A 16,726-nucleotide genomic window follows, 5' to 3' on the forward strand; every position below is an offset into this window, starting at 1 on the left:
TTGAATTCGATTTTTTTCAGTGTCGGAGTCAATGAAGAATTTTTTCAATATTTTTATTCAAAAATTTGACTAATTTTGTGAAAATCACTCCTATAATATTTTTTGTAGGATTTGTCATTTTTAGATTATAGCCATTTGAAAAAAATTAATAAAAAAGTTTGGCCCTTTTCAAAAGACAGTCTAGATCATTTTTGGAAAAACAAAGTATGCAAAGTGGCTTTTTGTGACAAAGTTCTCATCTACAGAAAGTTTCATTAAAATCTGAGAGGGTGCTGCCAACATTTGTTCGAGTTGGCGCGAAATTCGTCGTAAAGCAAATGCATTGTGTAAAATCTGAGGGAAAATGTAGTGACTGAAATATAAGGACATTTGGGGTTTTTTATGTTCCATGTGGAAATTCCTGGAAATCTTGGAAACTAGCAAGATTACCGAGACCAGAAACCACTTACTTCGGTTTTGTAACAGCGCCCTTCAGGTGACACTCTCAGGCCTTTACGAGGAAGCGTAGGAGAGAAAACAGATTTTCCTTTTTCCAAAATTTATAGGCCCATTAGAATATGTTCCCACAATGGGATGGTCAGACTCTCGCTCAAACGTAGAAATTAGTCGTTGTCGGTGGCATGGCGCTCTTTGGGTTATCGAAGCGTTCCTTAAAAGAATGTTTCATTTTGTCCCCACATAATTTATATGTATTTTCCACAGCGTGGCTTGTTTCTATAGGCCCAATTGTTTGCAACAACGGAACAACAAGTTCATGTCTCGCGGCGCCAAAAAACGAATAGGTAGACTAGCCCCGAGCAAAAGATCAAAGTTTGGAAGAGCATATTCGGCGAAAGGTTCGTAATGAGGCTGATGGAAAATAAGTTGTTTTCAAATACTCATTGATTTTTTTTCTGAACGCAATTGCTTGCGAACCAGAATTTTCACTGGCTGAAACAAAGGGTTCTTGAAGGAGTGAACCCCATACTTCGCATTTAAGGCCACTGTTGGAGACTACACCATCAATCTCTACTTCCCGGGCGGGTACATAGACAAGATACTTCTTCGTACACGGCCAAGTGGTATTTAGTCAAATCTCGCATATATCGATGATGTTAAATGGCTCATCTTTGCCTTCATTCAAGTTTATCATGAATATACACCAAATCCGTTACTGATACTTTTTGCATGTATCAGGCAACTAGCAGTTGGGAAATTGGATTCTGAGATGATTATGACTTTCATCGGTTTAGTTTTCGATAAAAATGCACTGAAAAAATAAATTCAGTTTGGGCAAGGAAAATTTTCTATTTAAAAAAAAAACTTTTTTTCCTTAAAAATGCGCAAACAAGTAGGTTACTGCTAATCAAACCGTGGTGTTGTTGACTAAAATAATTATTTTCCATTTAACAACACCGCCTTTAAACGATACTTAGTAGGTGGAGCCCATTACGTTTGATAACTGTTGTTGAAAATATCTCAATACTATAGTGGAAAGCAGTTGTCAGCGTTTGTTTGCAATGAGTATCATATAAAGAACAAAATACTTGCAAACTTGGAAAATACTTGCCGCCACTTCAACAAAACATATTTGCAACAACGAGAAGGCGTCAACGATGCATTTTTAATCATTGTTTTTCTGCTGTAAACGAATCAGCCAGAACGAGAAAGCGGCCATGGTGCTTTCATAAATGTTTGCGCCATATTCGAATTACATATTGATGGGCGCAATCGAAAACTGCGTCATTCGTTTGAAGTGCTCTATCTAATTATGTATTATATTTTCATCCATTTTTAATTTCGTGTGGGGGAGCGTTGAAAATATAAACGTAAAATTGAAAAATTGACAGTAAATTTAGACGCGCCGGTGAAATTTAAGCATGGAAGAGCAAAATATTCGTTTCCAAATGTTGCATTTTATCTTGACAAAATAACATCGTATTATTCCAACATCGAAAATTTTCCAAACATAATTGAACTCGATTTGAAACTAGGTGGCAAACTTGATTTGCAATACAGCGTACGTTTTCATGACATGTTACCAATAGACTCCACCAGGGGGCTTTTTTGGTGTTGAAAAAGTTGAGAATATGTTCACCGCAGCTGGATTATTACACGTGATTTGATTTGATTATTAGTTGTAAACATTTATTCACAACAAAATATATTGCTTGGGTTCTGTTATGCTAACGCATTGAGCCGTATCAAATAAACGATTAGTCTTTAAAAATTGTTTGTTTTGAAAGGTTGAAACCGTACAATCGATATTCAAACAAGAAATTTTCTATAGTAGGGCTCGTCAGTACTTTTAGTCCCGGGGAGCGGGGCAGTTCTCGATGGCCCGATGATGCATTCAAATAGTTCCAGTAATGTAATAAAAAAAATTGAATAAGAGCCGCCAACGGAATGGAATTCCGAGTAGCCGCCTACACCAACTGTGTCGACTCAATAGTTGGCAAAACAATTTTCTTCATACTAAAAGTGCGTTCGAAAATCTTCCGAGACCTTCCACACCCACGCAAACATCGAGGCAAATTAATCCGAAGAAAATTGCTCTTCCGAATGCCAAACCGATTTTAACGACCCAATAAAACACATTTACAGCACGGACAATCCACACGAACTTTACGTCTTACCCCTCTCTGCAAGACGTGACGGTACCGACGGCGCGTGATTCGTGGTGCCCTTAGAAAAACAATGCCCATCCATCCGCCTGGCCGAACCTAAATTCGGTCTTCCGTGTGACCTACAATAGATGCCGTTCGATTTGATTGACAATTAACACCTCTCTCCCGAGGTCCCGACTACGGGGCTCATCATAAAAGGTGCCGCCAGTATTGTTTGACTCGTGCCTGTTGGTTGCTGTTGCCCACCAAAAACACACTCGAAATTTCCAAAAATACACTTCATTATCGCCGCCACGAAATCAGCCGAAAACATCGCTATCTAAGGGCCATCTACACCTCCGATGCATAATCGTTCCCTGCGTTGTTTGAAGCTCAACAAAACTGCGGGAAAGGAGGTTCCCGCGCGGTTGAATGGCTGGATAAACCTGTTCCTGGCATACCTTCGAGCTCCAAACAGCTTTCAAGCTTCATTTTTCGCTGGTCGTTGTCGTCTCCGTAAGTCCATAATCGAAATTAGTCAAACCATAGAAAGAGACGGGGGAGAAGGTGGGAGAACAAGACAGAAGGAAGAAAGTATGATAAAACAACAACAACAACAATAATAATCACGAAAAAACGCGCAATCAGAAGGATGAAATTGAGCCAATTTTACGTCACATCACTTTGCGCCGCCCCAACCGGTCCGAGGTCCGAGTGAAACTTCGGAGCGCGAAATGTGTTTTTTTTTCTTCTGCTCTTTCATCTTTCGCACAACTGCCAGTGGCAGGTGAAATTCTTTCACCGGTTCACCGTTTGTCGTTTCGCCACATTTGGCTTCTTTCTCCGGTCGGATTATAGTTGTACGGCATGTCGTTTGGGTTTTCAGCGTGTCAGTGTTGCGAGAATAAGACACAGTGAAAATTCTTTGTTTTTTTGTGGATATCAAATATTCAATTTTTTTAATGCATTTTAATTAATTTATTTGATATAGTTTTATGTGTTATCTAAGCGGAGCCGTGGGTCTTGTATATATTAGTAATATTTAAACTAAACAAAACAAATAAACATACGGTGATCATTGACTTTAGGTCGTTTTGTCTTAAACCCATTAATCAAGATGTGGAGCATTTTTTTGCAGCAGAAAAGGTATGACCCATCGAGGTTAAAGCCCCAATAAACAATACAATACAGTAAGCTGGGCTTACGGAAATAGTCTATATCCAGTCCTATCATGCCAGGCAAGCAGTATTGATAACGTTCAACAAATTAGCTGAAGCAAATAGAATCATTTTGCATAACAATCTAAACCACGTGGTTGAAGATCAGTGTTCGAATCAAGATTTTTGTGTATAAGGACGATAGGGGAATGGAGGTACGGCTACACGATCTGACACCCCTTACACTATTTAAAAACATATTTCGCAATTTGGAGAAGTGGAATCCGTTACTGAAGATACATTTTTAAACCATTTCTCATATTTCCTCAATGGTGTTTTTGTGGTGAGAGTGTGGCTGGATGCATTTCTTCCTAACTAACTCTGTAATACAAAACACAACGCGGTGGCTTAACACAGACAACTCTTTGCACATACAAAAGACAAATTAATACGTGAAACTCTGCGATTATATACTACATCTGGGAACCATTTTTTATCAATTTGATTTAGGTAGATTGAGCAAAGTAGAACACGTTGCATAAAAGGGTGGACTGTTGCCAACATCTCAGAATATTTTGTCATAGTGTTTAGTGCATTGTTTTTTTTTTTTATAGAAATCAAATGTGACGCACAAGCATGGGAAAAATTGTATCGCGAATCACTCGTTCGCACCTCACAAGCAAGTTTTCTTCAGTTATGATTCATTCAACCATAACAATCGACGAAGAAGCACATCAGTTACTTCAAGGCAGTCTCTAACTCTAAACCGATAAAAATGTTGTTACACAAGTACTGGTTGTAGCCATTGATGATTCAATGCTCGTTGATGGTTTGACTGTAGTCCTGTGATTTAACAACGTGGTTTGTGCGTAGGGTTCCAGAGTCACAAAGGGAGGAGTAGATCGGCTCAGCAGCATTCTTACCAGCGAACCACCATTTGCAAATTGTTTGAGTCAGGGTTGCTCTGCTGAACAAGACATCATGAAAATAGAGCTTTTCGGTTGTACCACTGTGGCCTTCAAGGGCTGAAGATCCACACGAGAAGTAGTGCGCTTTCTGAATGATAAAATCGGTTCGTCGAAGTTTAAGTTCGTACTAATCGTGAAGCATTTTGGTGAGAGTGACAAATTTAAGGTCAAAATCCCACCATGTTCTGAAAAAAACGCAGTAGTGATATGACTATTCAATCTATCTCCAAACGCACCCGATAGTGCTAATCACAAATTCTTATCGTTATACGAAAAGTATTCTCCGTTGCAAAAAAAAAATAAAAGGATCTATATCATACCAGACATAAGCGACGGGGTTCGAAGTAAGAGAATGCAGTTGAGACACCTTATCCCTTTCTTCGTGGTTATGCAACTTAACACTGTATGTGCTCAGACCACATTGTTTACTCATGACAATCAGTTTCTCACGTGTCAGTCTTGTAAAAAATCTGCACATTACGAAACACCCTGCACGGGATTATTGTGTGTTCTACAGCAAAAACAAATCCAGAGACTCCATAATCTTCAGTTAAGGGGGTGCGCTACCATCAAAGTCCGAAATTGAACTATTTTTGGGGAATCAATTGCAAAATGTGTAATGAATACATTGAATTTTTATTTTGCATCTTGAAGCTACAAATTTTGGCTTTGAAATTTTAATTTCGAATACCAGAAAAACATATGCGCGACCTTGAAACGTGATTGATTACATGGAACAAAATAAAATTTTGCGATTCGTTCTCCAGAAAACCTATTTAGTGGTGTAAACATACCGCTGGATAATTGTTAAAATCGGACCAATATTTTTATGAAATACTCAACATCAGTTTCAACGTCAATGTCAAGGTCGACGATGGTTTTAAAATTAAATAAAATTTAATAGTCAAAACATGTAGATTCAAACTAAAAAATAAAAATTAAAAATTTGTTCAGTAGATACTGATTATTTCCCAAGAAACAGCTCAATTTTGGGCCTCGAGATTAGAGTCGTAGGAAACTAGAAATTGGAACTGAATTGCCCCGTGTTCTGAACAACTATTACATGGGATTTAGTTGCGATTTGTTAGTAGCAGTTGCAGCAGTTTGTTTCGAACGACCTACCCTAGTAGTTGGAAAGCCGATATCAGAAACGGATCCAAACAGGTGAGTTATAGAGATTGTTGTAATACCGGTGGATCCAGACAAAAATGGGGGAGTTGTGTTTAAATTTTGAATAAACATTGTACAAAACTTATGAATCAGGATTCAGGATATATTGGCTGGATTGGCATGTTCCACATGTTATTCGGAGATTTGGGCATTGCCATATCGTTTCATCACTTTTCTGAAGGGATGGAATATGGTGGTGAAAGAAAAAGGCCTATAACTCTTTAGCACACTACGTTAGGATCAATTACATATCCTTAAGTATTACTCCCTGGTTCGTCTATGTACCAAGAGCAAAAAATCTAGACACGCAATTGAATTCATATATCAAATGATATGAGATACCGTAATTGAATTCACAGAGATCACACGAATAATACTCAGCATGCTGAATAGTAGCCATGTGATAATTGAGTTTGTAATATCAGTGCCCTGGCAAGAGTACTGCCAATGTACTTGGAGAAATGCAACAAATTCTTTGACGTTTTCGGACTCACATCCGGCAGAAAAAAAATGTTTGAACGTAAGTTTGCAAGCGAACGTCAGTTGGCATGTTCGGATGCCGTGAGCAAATCTTGTGCTTTAACTAACTTATCGACAGTGGCAGAATTGGTTATCGACTAATGAAATCAGTCCGCTCTAGCCAATTCGGCAGCCTGACTTTCAGAGCAAAAATAAATTCTCTTGCCGCAAATTTCTTATTGAAGTGCCGAATGTCTACATTGACTAAAGGCCATGCAAGCTCTCTTACGTCTGATATTCGATGTGAGTAGACCAATTTAGTTTCGAGTCAAGAATTACCCAAACGTATTTAACTTGATCTGCTATAATAGATTCGTAGTCAATGCACTGCAACGGACAAGCTTTGGTCGTAATATTTCGTTACGTGAAAAGCATCATTGATGCTTTACTTGGATTAACTGTTAGTTCAACATGAAGACACCATTGCTCAAAAACACATAAGACTTGCTGCATCGAATTCAAAAAGTGTTTTAATGCAAATACCGGAGATCATCGTATGATAATCATCGGCAAAACCACTCGTCGGAAAACCAAGCTCATTAAGTTTCCTCAACAAGCTGTCGGTGACAAGATTCCATAGAAGGTGACAGTACATCTTCAGACATCTTGAGGACATCCGCAGACATTCAGTTTCCTTATCTCTACTTAACGATGAGTACAGATGTCGGTTACCAAGCATTGCGTATATCCAGTTCGCGATATGTGAAAGTGGACTCAGGCATCAGTAGCGTCTGACTCAAATGTCACGTTGCCCATATTGATTGAAGAGTTGTTCCTTGTCAAGAATCGTCTTTTCATCATTTTCCTGGTGAAAGGATTGGGGAAGTGGTAAGGTTAGGGGTAAGGAAAATAACGACACAGAACAATTAAAACAGATCATACTCCACCCCCGGAGGGATGCTGAACGATCTGCTGGTGCTACAATAGCAGTAATAAAACTACCAACCCCCGGAGGGATTTAGAATTTTTATTTAAGCAGTGAGCGCATATATCAACACTAAACCTCTCCACATTTTAAAAAAGTTTTGAAATATACATGGGTCAGCTCAAATTTTTGTTCTAGGTGTGAATTTAAGAACTTTCGCCAAAAATGACTTAATTTGGACATGATTTAGAGGTGTCTTCAATCAAAAATCGTGTTTTTGCTATGTTTCCATAGGAAGATCACTTACACTCTGAATTATTAGGCCCTACATGCCAACATATCGTCAAAGGTTATTCCTTATGCATATCTTAACATGTTTTAACAGGTGAACATAGTTATAATCTCAATAGAAAATTTGTTAACTGGATTTTCATATAGAAAAGTATATCAAAACCAAGGAAAATTAGTAGTATTTTTTCTTGGTTTTGGTATTCTTTTCTATATAAAAATCTAGTTAACAAATTTTCTATTGCGATAATAGCTATGTTCACCTGTTAAAACATGTTAAGATATGCATAAGGAATAACCTTTGACGATATGTTGGCATGTAGGGCCTAATAATTCAGAATGTAAGTGATCTTCCTATGGAAACATAGCAAAAACACGATTTTTGATTGGAGACACTTCTAAATCATGTCCAAATTAAGCTATTTTTGGCGAAGCTTCTTAAATTCACACCTAAAACAAAAAATTGAGCTGACCCATGTATATTTCAAAACTTTTTCAAAATGTGGAGAGGTCTAATCAACACCCCCGCGGGGATATTGAGATAACAGAACGATAACACTCCCGAAGAGAGATTGTTCTTCAAATACGGCTAAAAATATAGCTCTGTACTACATTGGGTTAGGAACAATAGCATATCCTTCAGTTTCAGCTCTCTGTACGTATGTAGGTCATCTATGTATGGAGAACTAAAAGTCCGGATACGTAATTGCATTACTACAGGGCAGTTGCATATCAAATGATATGATGCTCTGTAATCGGATTTACAAAGATCACATGAATAATACTCAGCGCGCTGAATAGTAGCCATGTGAAAATTGAGTTTGCAATGTCCAGTCAGTGCACTGACTAGAATATCCATAGCAGGTGGATAGCATTTGAAAGGCTAAGTTCTTCGATTTGAATTCGACATGCGATTACTAATTTCGATCTCGAATCTGCCGAACTAAGTGCTTTCAGGGCAGCCTGACTGTCAGAGCAAAAACAGATTTTTTACCGCAAATTCCCTGTTGGAGTGCTGATTGTACGCCACACAGAATCGTACAGAGTTCTGCTTGGAATACGGTACAGTTTCTACCAAGCGAATGAGATTGGTTCAATCTCATTTCATGACAATAGACATCAGCATCGGCTCGGCCCTCCAACAACAGTGTAACAAACTACGTATTCTTCTAGTTGTCTCTCCATCCAGCCATACAGCCATTCCTCGCGAAGAGGAATTCTCACATTGAAAGTGTATATTCATCCCAAGTAACCATTTGGGACTACAGTCTTGTATGGCTAGTTGCACGATCTATTGGGTTACTGTTCCAGAGCCCAGTAACCTTAAGACGGTATGCACAAGAAAGTGCTTCTTGTTTCAGAAACACATGGAGTGGTTTTATTTTCAAGAGTGCCTCTAGAGCAGCAGTAGGTGTTGTCGAGAACGCACCAGTCATCGCCATCAGGACCATCCTCTGAAGATGGTTTAACTTTGATTGGATGACTTCTCCCTTCTGCCACCAAACAAGGCACCCGTATGCCAGTATTGGTCTAACAATTGTTGTGTAGATCCACTGAATGTACTTGGGTTTGAGTCCCCCAGATTTGCCGAAAGCCCGTCTACATTGGCCAAACGCCATGCAAGCTGTCGGTTGCTAAGCATTGCGTGTATCCAGTTCGTAATATATGAAGGTACTCCATGAACTCGTGCTGCTTTCAAAGTGGATCCTAAAGACCCGTTGTCAAAAGCACCTTCAATATCGAGAAAAACTCCTAAACTTGATTGCTTTTGTGAAAAAGCTTTTTCAATGTGGTGGACAACATTGTGGAACAGGGTGGTAGTAGACTTCCCCCGCTGATATGCATGTTGCATTGCATGCAGTGGGGCTCGCCTAAGCTAACATCCCGAATATAGTTCCACTGATTTGAGAAGGAAGGAGGTCAGACTGATCGGTCTAAAGCTCTTTGCCTCCTCATAAGTGACGCGACCGCCTTTGGGAATGAATTTGACAGTTATTTCCCGCCACGCTAATGAAATGTATCCTGTTGCAAAACTACAAATAAGAACCTTTTTCAAAATATGCTTGAAGTGTTCATATGCTTTTTGCAGTAGAACTGGAATGATTTCATCCGTTCCCGGAGAATTGAACGATGTGTGAAAGTGACTTTGTGCTGCTTCCAAAATGGATTCGAAATACATGTTGTCAAAGAAATTCCTAAGCTTGATTGCTTTTGGGAGAAAGCTTTATCGATGTTGTAGACAACATTGTTTAACGGGGTGGTGGTAGACTTGAAAGATTTTTTTTAGATTATTTTTATATTGAAAATGATATTATCGTCAGTGCTATTCTAAACGAAACGATAGTCTTTTCTCCCATTCGACATTGATTGCAAGTTTTGAACCCACCGATACCAAACATTCAATGAATCAATTCAACGCAGTCCAAATAGAAACATTATGGCAGTAATTAAATTCATTTCGGCCAACTAACATTCGTCTAAGTTGCATTTGGCCAAACGGCATTCGACTAAATGGTATTCAGTCAAATGGTTTCCGGACAAATGGCCTTTCGGCTTACTAGCTTTCGGTCAAATATAATTCTATTGGTTTAATGACCTGTCGGTTAAATGACATTCGGCCACATGGCTCTCGGTCAATTGACCTAGAGCCGTTTGGCGGTAGATTTGTTCTAGATTTTGATAGACAGTTTGTACTCTAGTTTGTTGTGACCGGCTCGAGAAGTAGCAAAATCGGATTGAGCTTGAAACATTCTCCCTGCAACTAATTGAAGTATAACTCGAATCTATAGATATGAGAAGTGCAACTTCAAAATCTATATTAATAAATAAATAATCCTAAGAGTACTGATGCTCGAGTGATTTAAAAGTACAAAACAAGAATCGAAGTGGGACCGCTAATCGTCAACTACGGTTGAAGGTATTTCGAAAAATCAAAGCAATAAACTGAACGATAAACCTCTGTACTGTGCGGCGAATCCATCTTCAAGCCTGCCTGCTCAATGTTACCGAGCAAGTAAACAATCTAACCGCAGCATCCGGGCCCGTTACCTGGGTGATGTGCCGCTGAATAATCTCGTAGGATTTCGATTTCAAACAGATTTAGACCAATTTCACAAATGGCATATGGAAGTTTGATTTCGCAGAGAAACTCGCGAAAAATTTTTAGGTTTGGCAAGGAATCTGTTCCAGTTGCAAGAAAACCATCATTTTTGTAATGGATACATCTATAAATTCGGAAGTAAACGAAAGGGAAAGGCTTAACAAATGGATTTTACCCCTCATTAGGTCTCAAGAGAGCCAACTTACATTTTGACCAGCTGCAATTACAACAAGCACGTGCTACGATGGTACAACAACAAAAGAGTCCAGTTTTCCCCCAAAGAATTGAACCCATCAAATCGCAGTTTCGCCAAATAGAGTAGTATTGGCCGATTATGAAGTGCCTAACTGAAAGTCGAAAGAAGCAGTCATCTTTAGTCGGTTAGGAATTAGTGGAACCAGGCTAGTCTATACCGTGACTGAAGAAGCTATATGTCTGCTGATTTAGCCTTTATTAATGGTTTAAACAGCTTTTAAGGTCCATCAAAACAGGTTGAAAGTTCTACAAACCTTATTTTCTTCTTCTGGTCTTCTGGTTTTGTGTCTGAATTTCGAGTGTTTTATTCAGGATGGACTTTGTTCTCTAATTTCTTTTTCCTAAAAAAAGCTGTAAAAACGAAAAAACTTCTCAAAAATCTAACCATAGCGACACTTGCTGAATAAATGAAAAATAAATATAAACTGATATACTAAATATTTTAGACAGGAGTGGTAACGTATAGATTCCAAATATGTAAGTAAAAATATCGATTTTGTGAAACCAGAAGACCCCCTTAACCCTACTTGATGTTGCTTGGGTAGTAAGATAATTTATTTATTAAATGAATGTACTTGTGATAACATACAAAGACTTGTGATAACATACAATGACTCATCAGTTCTTATTTCTTGTTTGCTAGACTGATTTGCATAATAATAAACTGAGTCATACCCATAATTGGTTCTGTTGTTTTTAAGGTTCTACGAAAAAAAACAAGCTATTCCAAACTGCTGATACCTTAAGGCGTAAGGTGATTGCTCAAATTAGAATCCGACGATTGGCCTCGGTCCCGTTAAGAAATAGCCAATTTCATAATGCAGTTTGGGTGCTTCGCCTTCTGCTGGTTTGGTTGGAATTTCACCAGCACCATATGGAAGTTCGGCCGGGGTTGGGTTTGGCCAGGTTGCATATCTCCCGCATGTTCCTACATACATGTGCATACCAGCCGGCCACGGGGAGGAGTTTGAAAAGCTACGCCGTGTGTAATTGAATAATAGAAGCTGGAAAATGAAGCAATTTTCGGATAATGATAATTGCATTTACGCGCAAAGTAAATGAGATGAGGTGAGGAAAATCTTTTTTTTTTCGCCGCGATTTTTCTTTTCTTTTCTGCCAGACGGTCTTTATGAGATGAATTCCTAGAATGCGTGGAACAGATCTTTCGCCCGGAGTCGGTAGCCGAAGTAGCTGAGGTATGTAGGGTAAGAATTGTTGGCGCTACTTTTGCTGGTGTTTGCCCTGCCTAGAAGCCAGGAAATTCTCGGTTAATTAGTGAACGCTAATTAGCAATTAAATAAATGTTTGCGTTTGCCTTGCCCACCTGGTGGGGTTTTGTGTGCATGTACGTATGAGGAAAAGAAGATTATTAATTTTGTAACGGTTATCGGTAGATATTGGGCTCAAAATATAGGTGCGGTACAACTGTCGCGTGTTCAATTTCTTGACATAAACGGTTGAATAATTGCTTCGATTATTATTAGACCAAGAAACCGACAAGTACGGACGCTAACGATTTGCCAAGCAAATTGCATCCAGTTCATCCTAAGAATCTCCAGTTATTGTAACAGTTCATCGAAAATTGGAAATTAACCTCGCACGGAGTATAAATAGCCTCCACTTCTTAGAACTTAACCCGTTTCCTTTTGTTTACGAATACAACCACGCAACGGAGAGCGTAAAGTTCGACTTTATCCGATACCAACCAACGCAACGGTTCAGCATAAATGCTTCCAATATGCGGAAGTATATCGCGTACCACATTGACTATAGCTTCGCATTTGCCCTTTGCTGCTGCTGCTAATTCTACCTCTCCTTCCACGATTTATTATTGTTATATATAAATTATAATTCTTTAATTGCGCACATTTACAGTAATAGAGCCGTGAGTCGGGCAGTAATGCCGGAGAAAGCTTTCAGCAGCTTCTCTCGGTCTCGGATTTCGTTTCCCTTTTCCGACTCCGGATTCCGGCTATTCTAAAATGCCAGTTAGAGAGTTTAAGACCCACGCGGAAAAGAGGTCTGCCGCTAATGATCCACTTAGGTGTGCTTTCGCGGATAAAAACATACAAGAAGCTTACCGGTTGGGTTTAGGTTCGGGTTCGAGTTCGGGTTTGCTTTTATTGCATACCGCGCATCGCATATACGTTGTGTATGTACACTGATTAGAAAGGAAAAACTGATCTGTTTATTCTCTCTTTTTACTTGCTGGAGTAGCTTTGAACTAGCCCATTACGAGCACATTGGCGGCGCCCATCAACACGATTTCGCTTCGCGTCACAAGGGGTTGATAGTTTAGAAGAGGAGAAAGGAAAGCTGGTTTATCTCGCAACACGTACTATTAATTAGTTCTAGCACTGTCATTAATTATACGAATCTTTTAGACAGCTCACGACTTTTACCAGCGGTGAATAGAGGGAGGGGGTACTCCGTATCTAAAGTAAGGTTTACTCGGAAATACTCACGGTTTACGGCTTGATATTATCCGTGGAATAGTGTTTATTGCTCACAATTTATGATTATCTAGAGGCTTTTTTTTATCTTGCAAATTGCTCATTATTTATGAGCCGCTTTCAATTAGACCATAACAACAACAGCACTCTAATGGGTTTCAATTTTTCCGTCACTTTCAGAATCTTCTCGCCGAGCTAAGAGCGCTAAAGGAGGCTAACCAACGGCTTAGTGACGACAATCAGGAACTTCGAGATCTGTGCTGTTTCCTGGACGATGACCGACAAAAGGGACGAAAGTTGGCCCGCGAATGGCAGAGGTTTGGTCGTTACACGGCGAGCGTAATGCGACAAGAGGTTTCCGCTTATCAGGTATGTTGGGCAAATGAATCTTCCTCCCAGATAGTGCTCGTAACAAAACCATTTTTTAGACCAAACTGCGGCAGCTAGATGACAAACAGCAGGAGCTGATTCGTGACAATCTGGAACTGAAGGAGCTATGTTTGTACCTGGACGAAGAACGATCCAATACCAATCGGCCACCGGTGGGATGTACCAACTGCGGTGCGACACCCGGTGCAACGAATGCTGTTCCTCTCCGGGATGACGGAGATGGAAGTAGCTCGAGTACGAATGCCGATGAAATCCTGCATCAGCTGGGTGGGCAGTTCGGGCGGAACGGGTTGACGGTGAGTTTTGGAGATTTCCTGTTTTTTGATTCAGATATTTATTTGAATTTTTTGTTCAAACGGAAAAAATCCGTTCATAAATGCATGAAAAAAGATCACGATTTCGTGAACTGAACGATTTACGAAAATCGTGACCAAGTTCCTGAAATGGTGCATAATAAACCTCCAAAAAACTAGTTCGCCCCAAATATATATAAATGGCGTTACAGTCGAATGTTTGGCTGGATTGCTGCTGTTGTTCCCTGGACATGTTTAGTTTCTGTTATGATTCTTTTTCATGATTTGGGAATACACAGCCAACAATCAAACGATGTTCATGATTTCAGGAGCTTTTTTGCAATTTTTTGTGGTTTTTAATCACGTTACCGTGTTATTTTATTCATGAGTTTACGGTCAGATTTTTCTGTCAGACTGGCAAGATTTATGTTCATGATTTCAAGATCTTAGTCGCGAATTTAAGTAATTTTAATTCACGTTATTCTCATATTCTAGTCATGAGTATAATGTCTCATGTTCCTGATTTCAGAATCTCAGTTGCGATTTTTGATATTTGAATCACGGGTAATGTGATTTATGTTCATGTTTTCAGGAATTTTGTGTGATTTCCGTTAGTTCACGTTGTCGTGATGTTTTAGTCACCAGTAGAAATTTATGTTCTTGATTTTAGGATTTTAATTACTTTAATTAATTTAATTTTAATTTTATACATTTTGCCAAGAGATTTATGTTCATGATTTCAAGTCACGAATTATCGAAATGATCGAAAGGATCATCCGGCGTCGGCGGTAAAACATGATGATGAGTTATATTCTATCAATGACCGTGCGGTAGACTTGGGTGCAACGCCCAACTCCTACTTAGCAGAAGGCAAAATACTCTTCACATTTCCTTTCGATCATGTCCTTATGAGCCTGCCTAGTCCTAGTTTTCCGTTCTAAGGTTATAACTGATTCACTCTAGAATACTTATCTGTCTTTCAATTTCATTGCTTTCGTTGTCTCTTAGTCTTAAATTTGCTGAAAATAGCCAACAAAATCGATACAGTATACTAGGATTCATGAACTACCTCACGTATGCATGAGTATTTTTTTAATCTTGTGATTTATTTCACGGGAACGCATGGTAAGTCGTGGTAAGTCGTTCACGAAAACAAGAAAAATATTTCATGATTTGGTGAACTATTTCATGAGCACGGATATTGGATCGTGATTAATATATTAGGAATTATGAATTAGTTCACGAGGATTGAATGAATTTATGATTAAAATTCGAGAATAATTCACAAGAAAACATCCGGAATGTTTCGATTTTGTGAACAAATCTTCCTAAATCTATGAATGACCTTTGGTTTTATGAATAATGTTCATAAAGTTAAGAACTAGTTCAAATGCAGAAAATCAATACACACTTATGACACGTAACTTTTGTATAAAGCTTTAGAAACAACTCGAAATATAGTCAAACGATCTTCGCAATAATTCAAAGATCCACACAGAAAAGGTGGATTGCCTTCTCTGAATTGTTTCTATCATATTAATTTTCAAAATATTGAATCTCAATATTTAAAAGTCGGTGTTTAGTCAGACCGGACTAAGTGACATTGTATTAATTTCGAGAAAAGCGAGTTTAAAACTTGAATGGCAGCATCTGTTACGTTATCGATGGCGCCGGTGGTTGAGTGGTAAGCGTGACCCCCACTCATTCCAGTTGTCCTGGGTTCAATTCCAGCCGAGGTCGTTGAGATTTTTCTGAGGTGAAAAAATCTGTGGTCACGTCTTCCTTCGGAAGGGAAGTAAAGCCGTTGGTCCCCGGTCCATGAAATTGGTGTATCGATATCTAGTCCAGGTAGTTGGAATCACCTCTCTGACGTCGGTAAAGAAGAAGTAGATCCAACTTCTATACTCTTACTAACAAAAATATCCTCCTCCCGTGATACTTGTGGAGTACGCAGTAGTATATACGGCCTCTAGCAAAAGCAAGTATCGGACTAACCGTTCCTTCCCTTTCCTTCCGCGATCTACGTTCGGGCCTGGCCGGCGCCGGTATTGATCAAAAACACTTTAGGATTACCAGGAGTTGCACATTGAAAGATGTTTCGCTACTCCCAAGCATAATTTTCTACTGATTCCCTGTGCAACTTCAGCTAGTCCCGATCGATAACGGAGTAGCAGCCAGGGGTGATCGCACAAGCTCAAGCTCAAGCTCAATGGCAGCATCTTTTACGTTATAATTCTAAATTATTTTTTGCCAAAATTCAAACCAGGCAAAAGTCGAATGCAGCCGAAGAAATTCTTCATCCAGCACCATCATTATCTCATTTTTTAATATTTTGCGACTTAGTCCGGTCGGACTTAACACCGACCAGTTAGTGATTCTGATTCTGATGAGACGACATCGAAACCCAAATTCCATTACTAATTTATGTGATATTTTCCAACTCAACACTTTTTGAACTCTTTCTGTGTTCCTAAATAGGAGTTATTGGCTTTTTGAATCACATTAAAAGTTTGTATGAAAATTTAAACTAAATAATCAGAAAAGGGTTATGAGGCTATATCTGGGGACTAACGAAGAATATTTTAAGAGCTTCGTTTTATTAAAAAGAAAGGAAAATATATGTCCCGTTTTTGTCAATCAGCATAAAATTCACCAAGGGGCTGATAAAAGCGGGTCTTCACTG

At 39.0% G+C, this 16,726-nt stretch overlaps 1 protein-coding gene across 1 annotated transcript in view; it reads left to right on the forward strand.

Annotated features, from left to right (window-relative positions):
- Positions 1-16,726, forward strand: part of LOC131678706 (coiled-coil domain-containing protein 85C-like) — a 157,729-nt gene that overhangs the window by 129,581 nt on the left and 11,422 nt on the right. The window contains exons 4-5 of the mRNA XM_058958974.1: positions 13,541-13,729; positions 13,789-14,046. Of these exons, the coding sequence (XP_058814957.1) occupies positions 13,541-13,729; positions 13,789-14,046 (447 nt within the window). The remainder of the gene's footprint in view (positions 1-13,540; positions 13,730-13,788; positions 14,047-16,726) is intronic.

The sequence above is a fragment of the Topomyia yanbarensis genome, chromosome 2, assembly GCF_030247195.1.
Source record: "Topomyia yanbarensis strain Yona2022 chromosome 2, ASM3024719v1, whole genome shotgun sequence".
NCBI classification, from domain to species: Eukaryota; Metazoa; Arthropoda; class Insecta; order Diptera; family Culicidae; genus Topomyia; species Topomyia yanbarensis.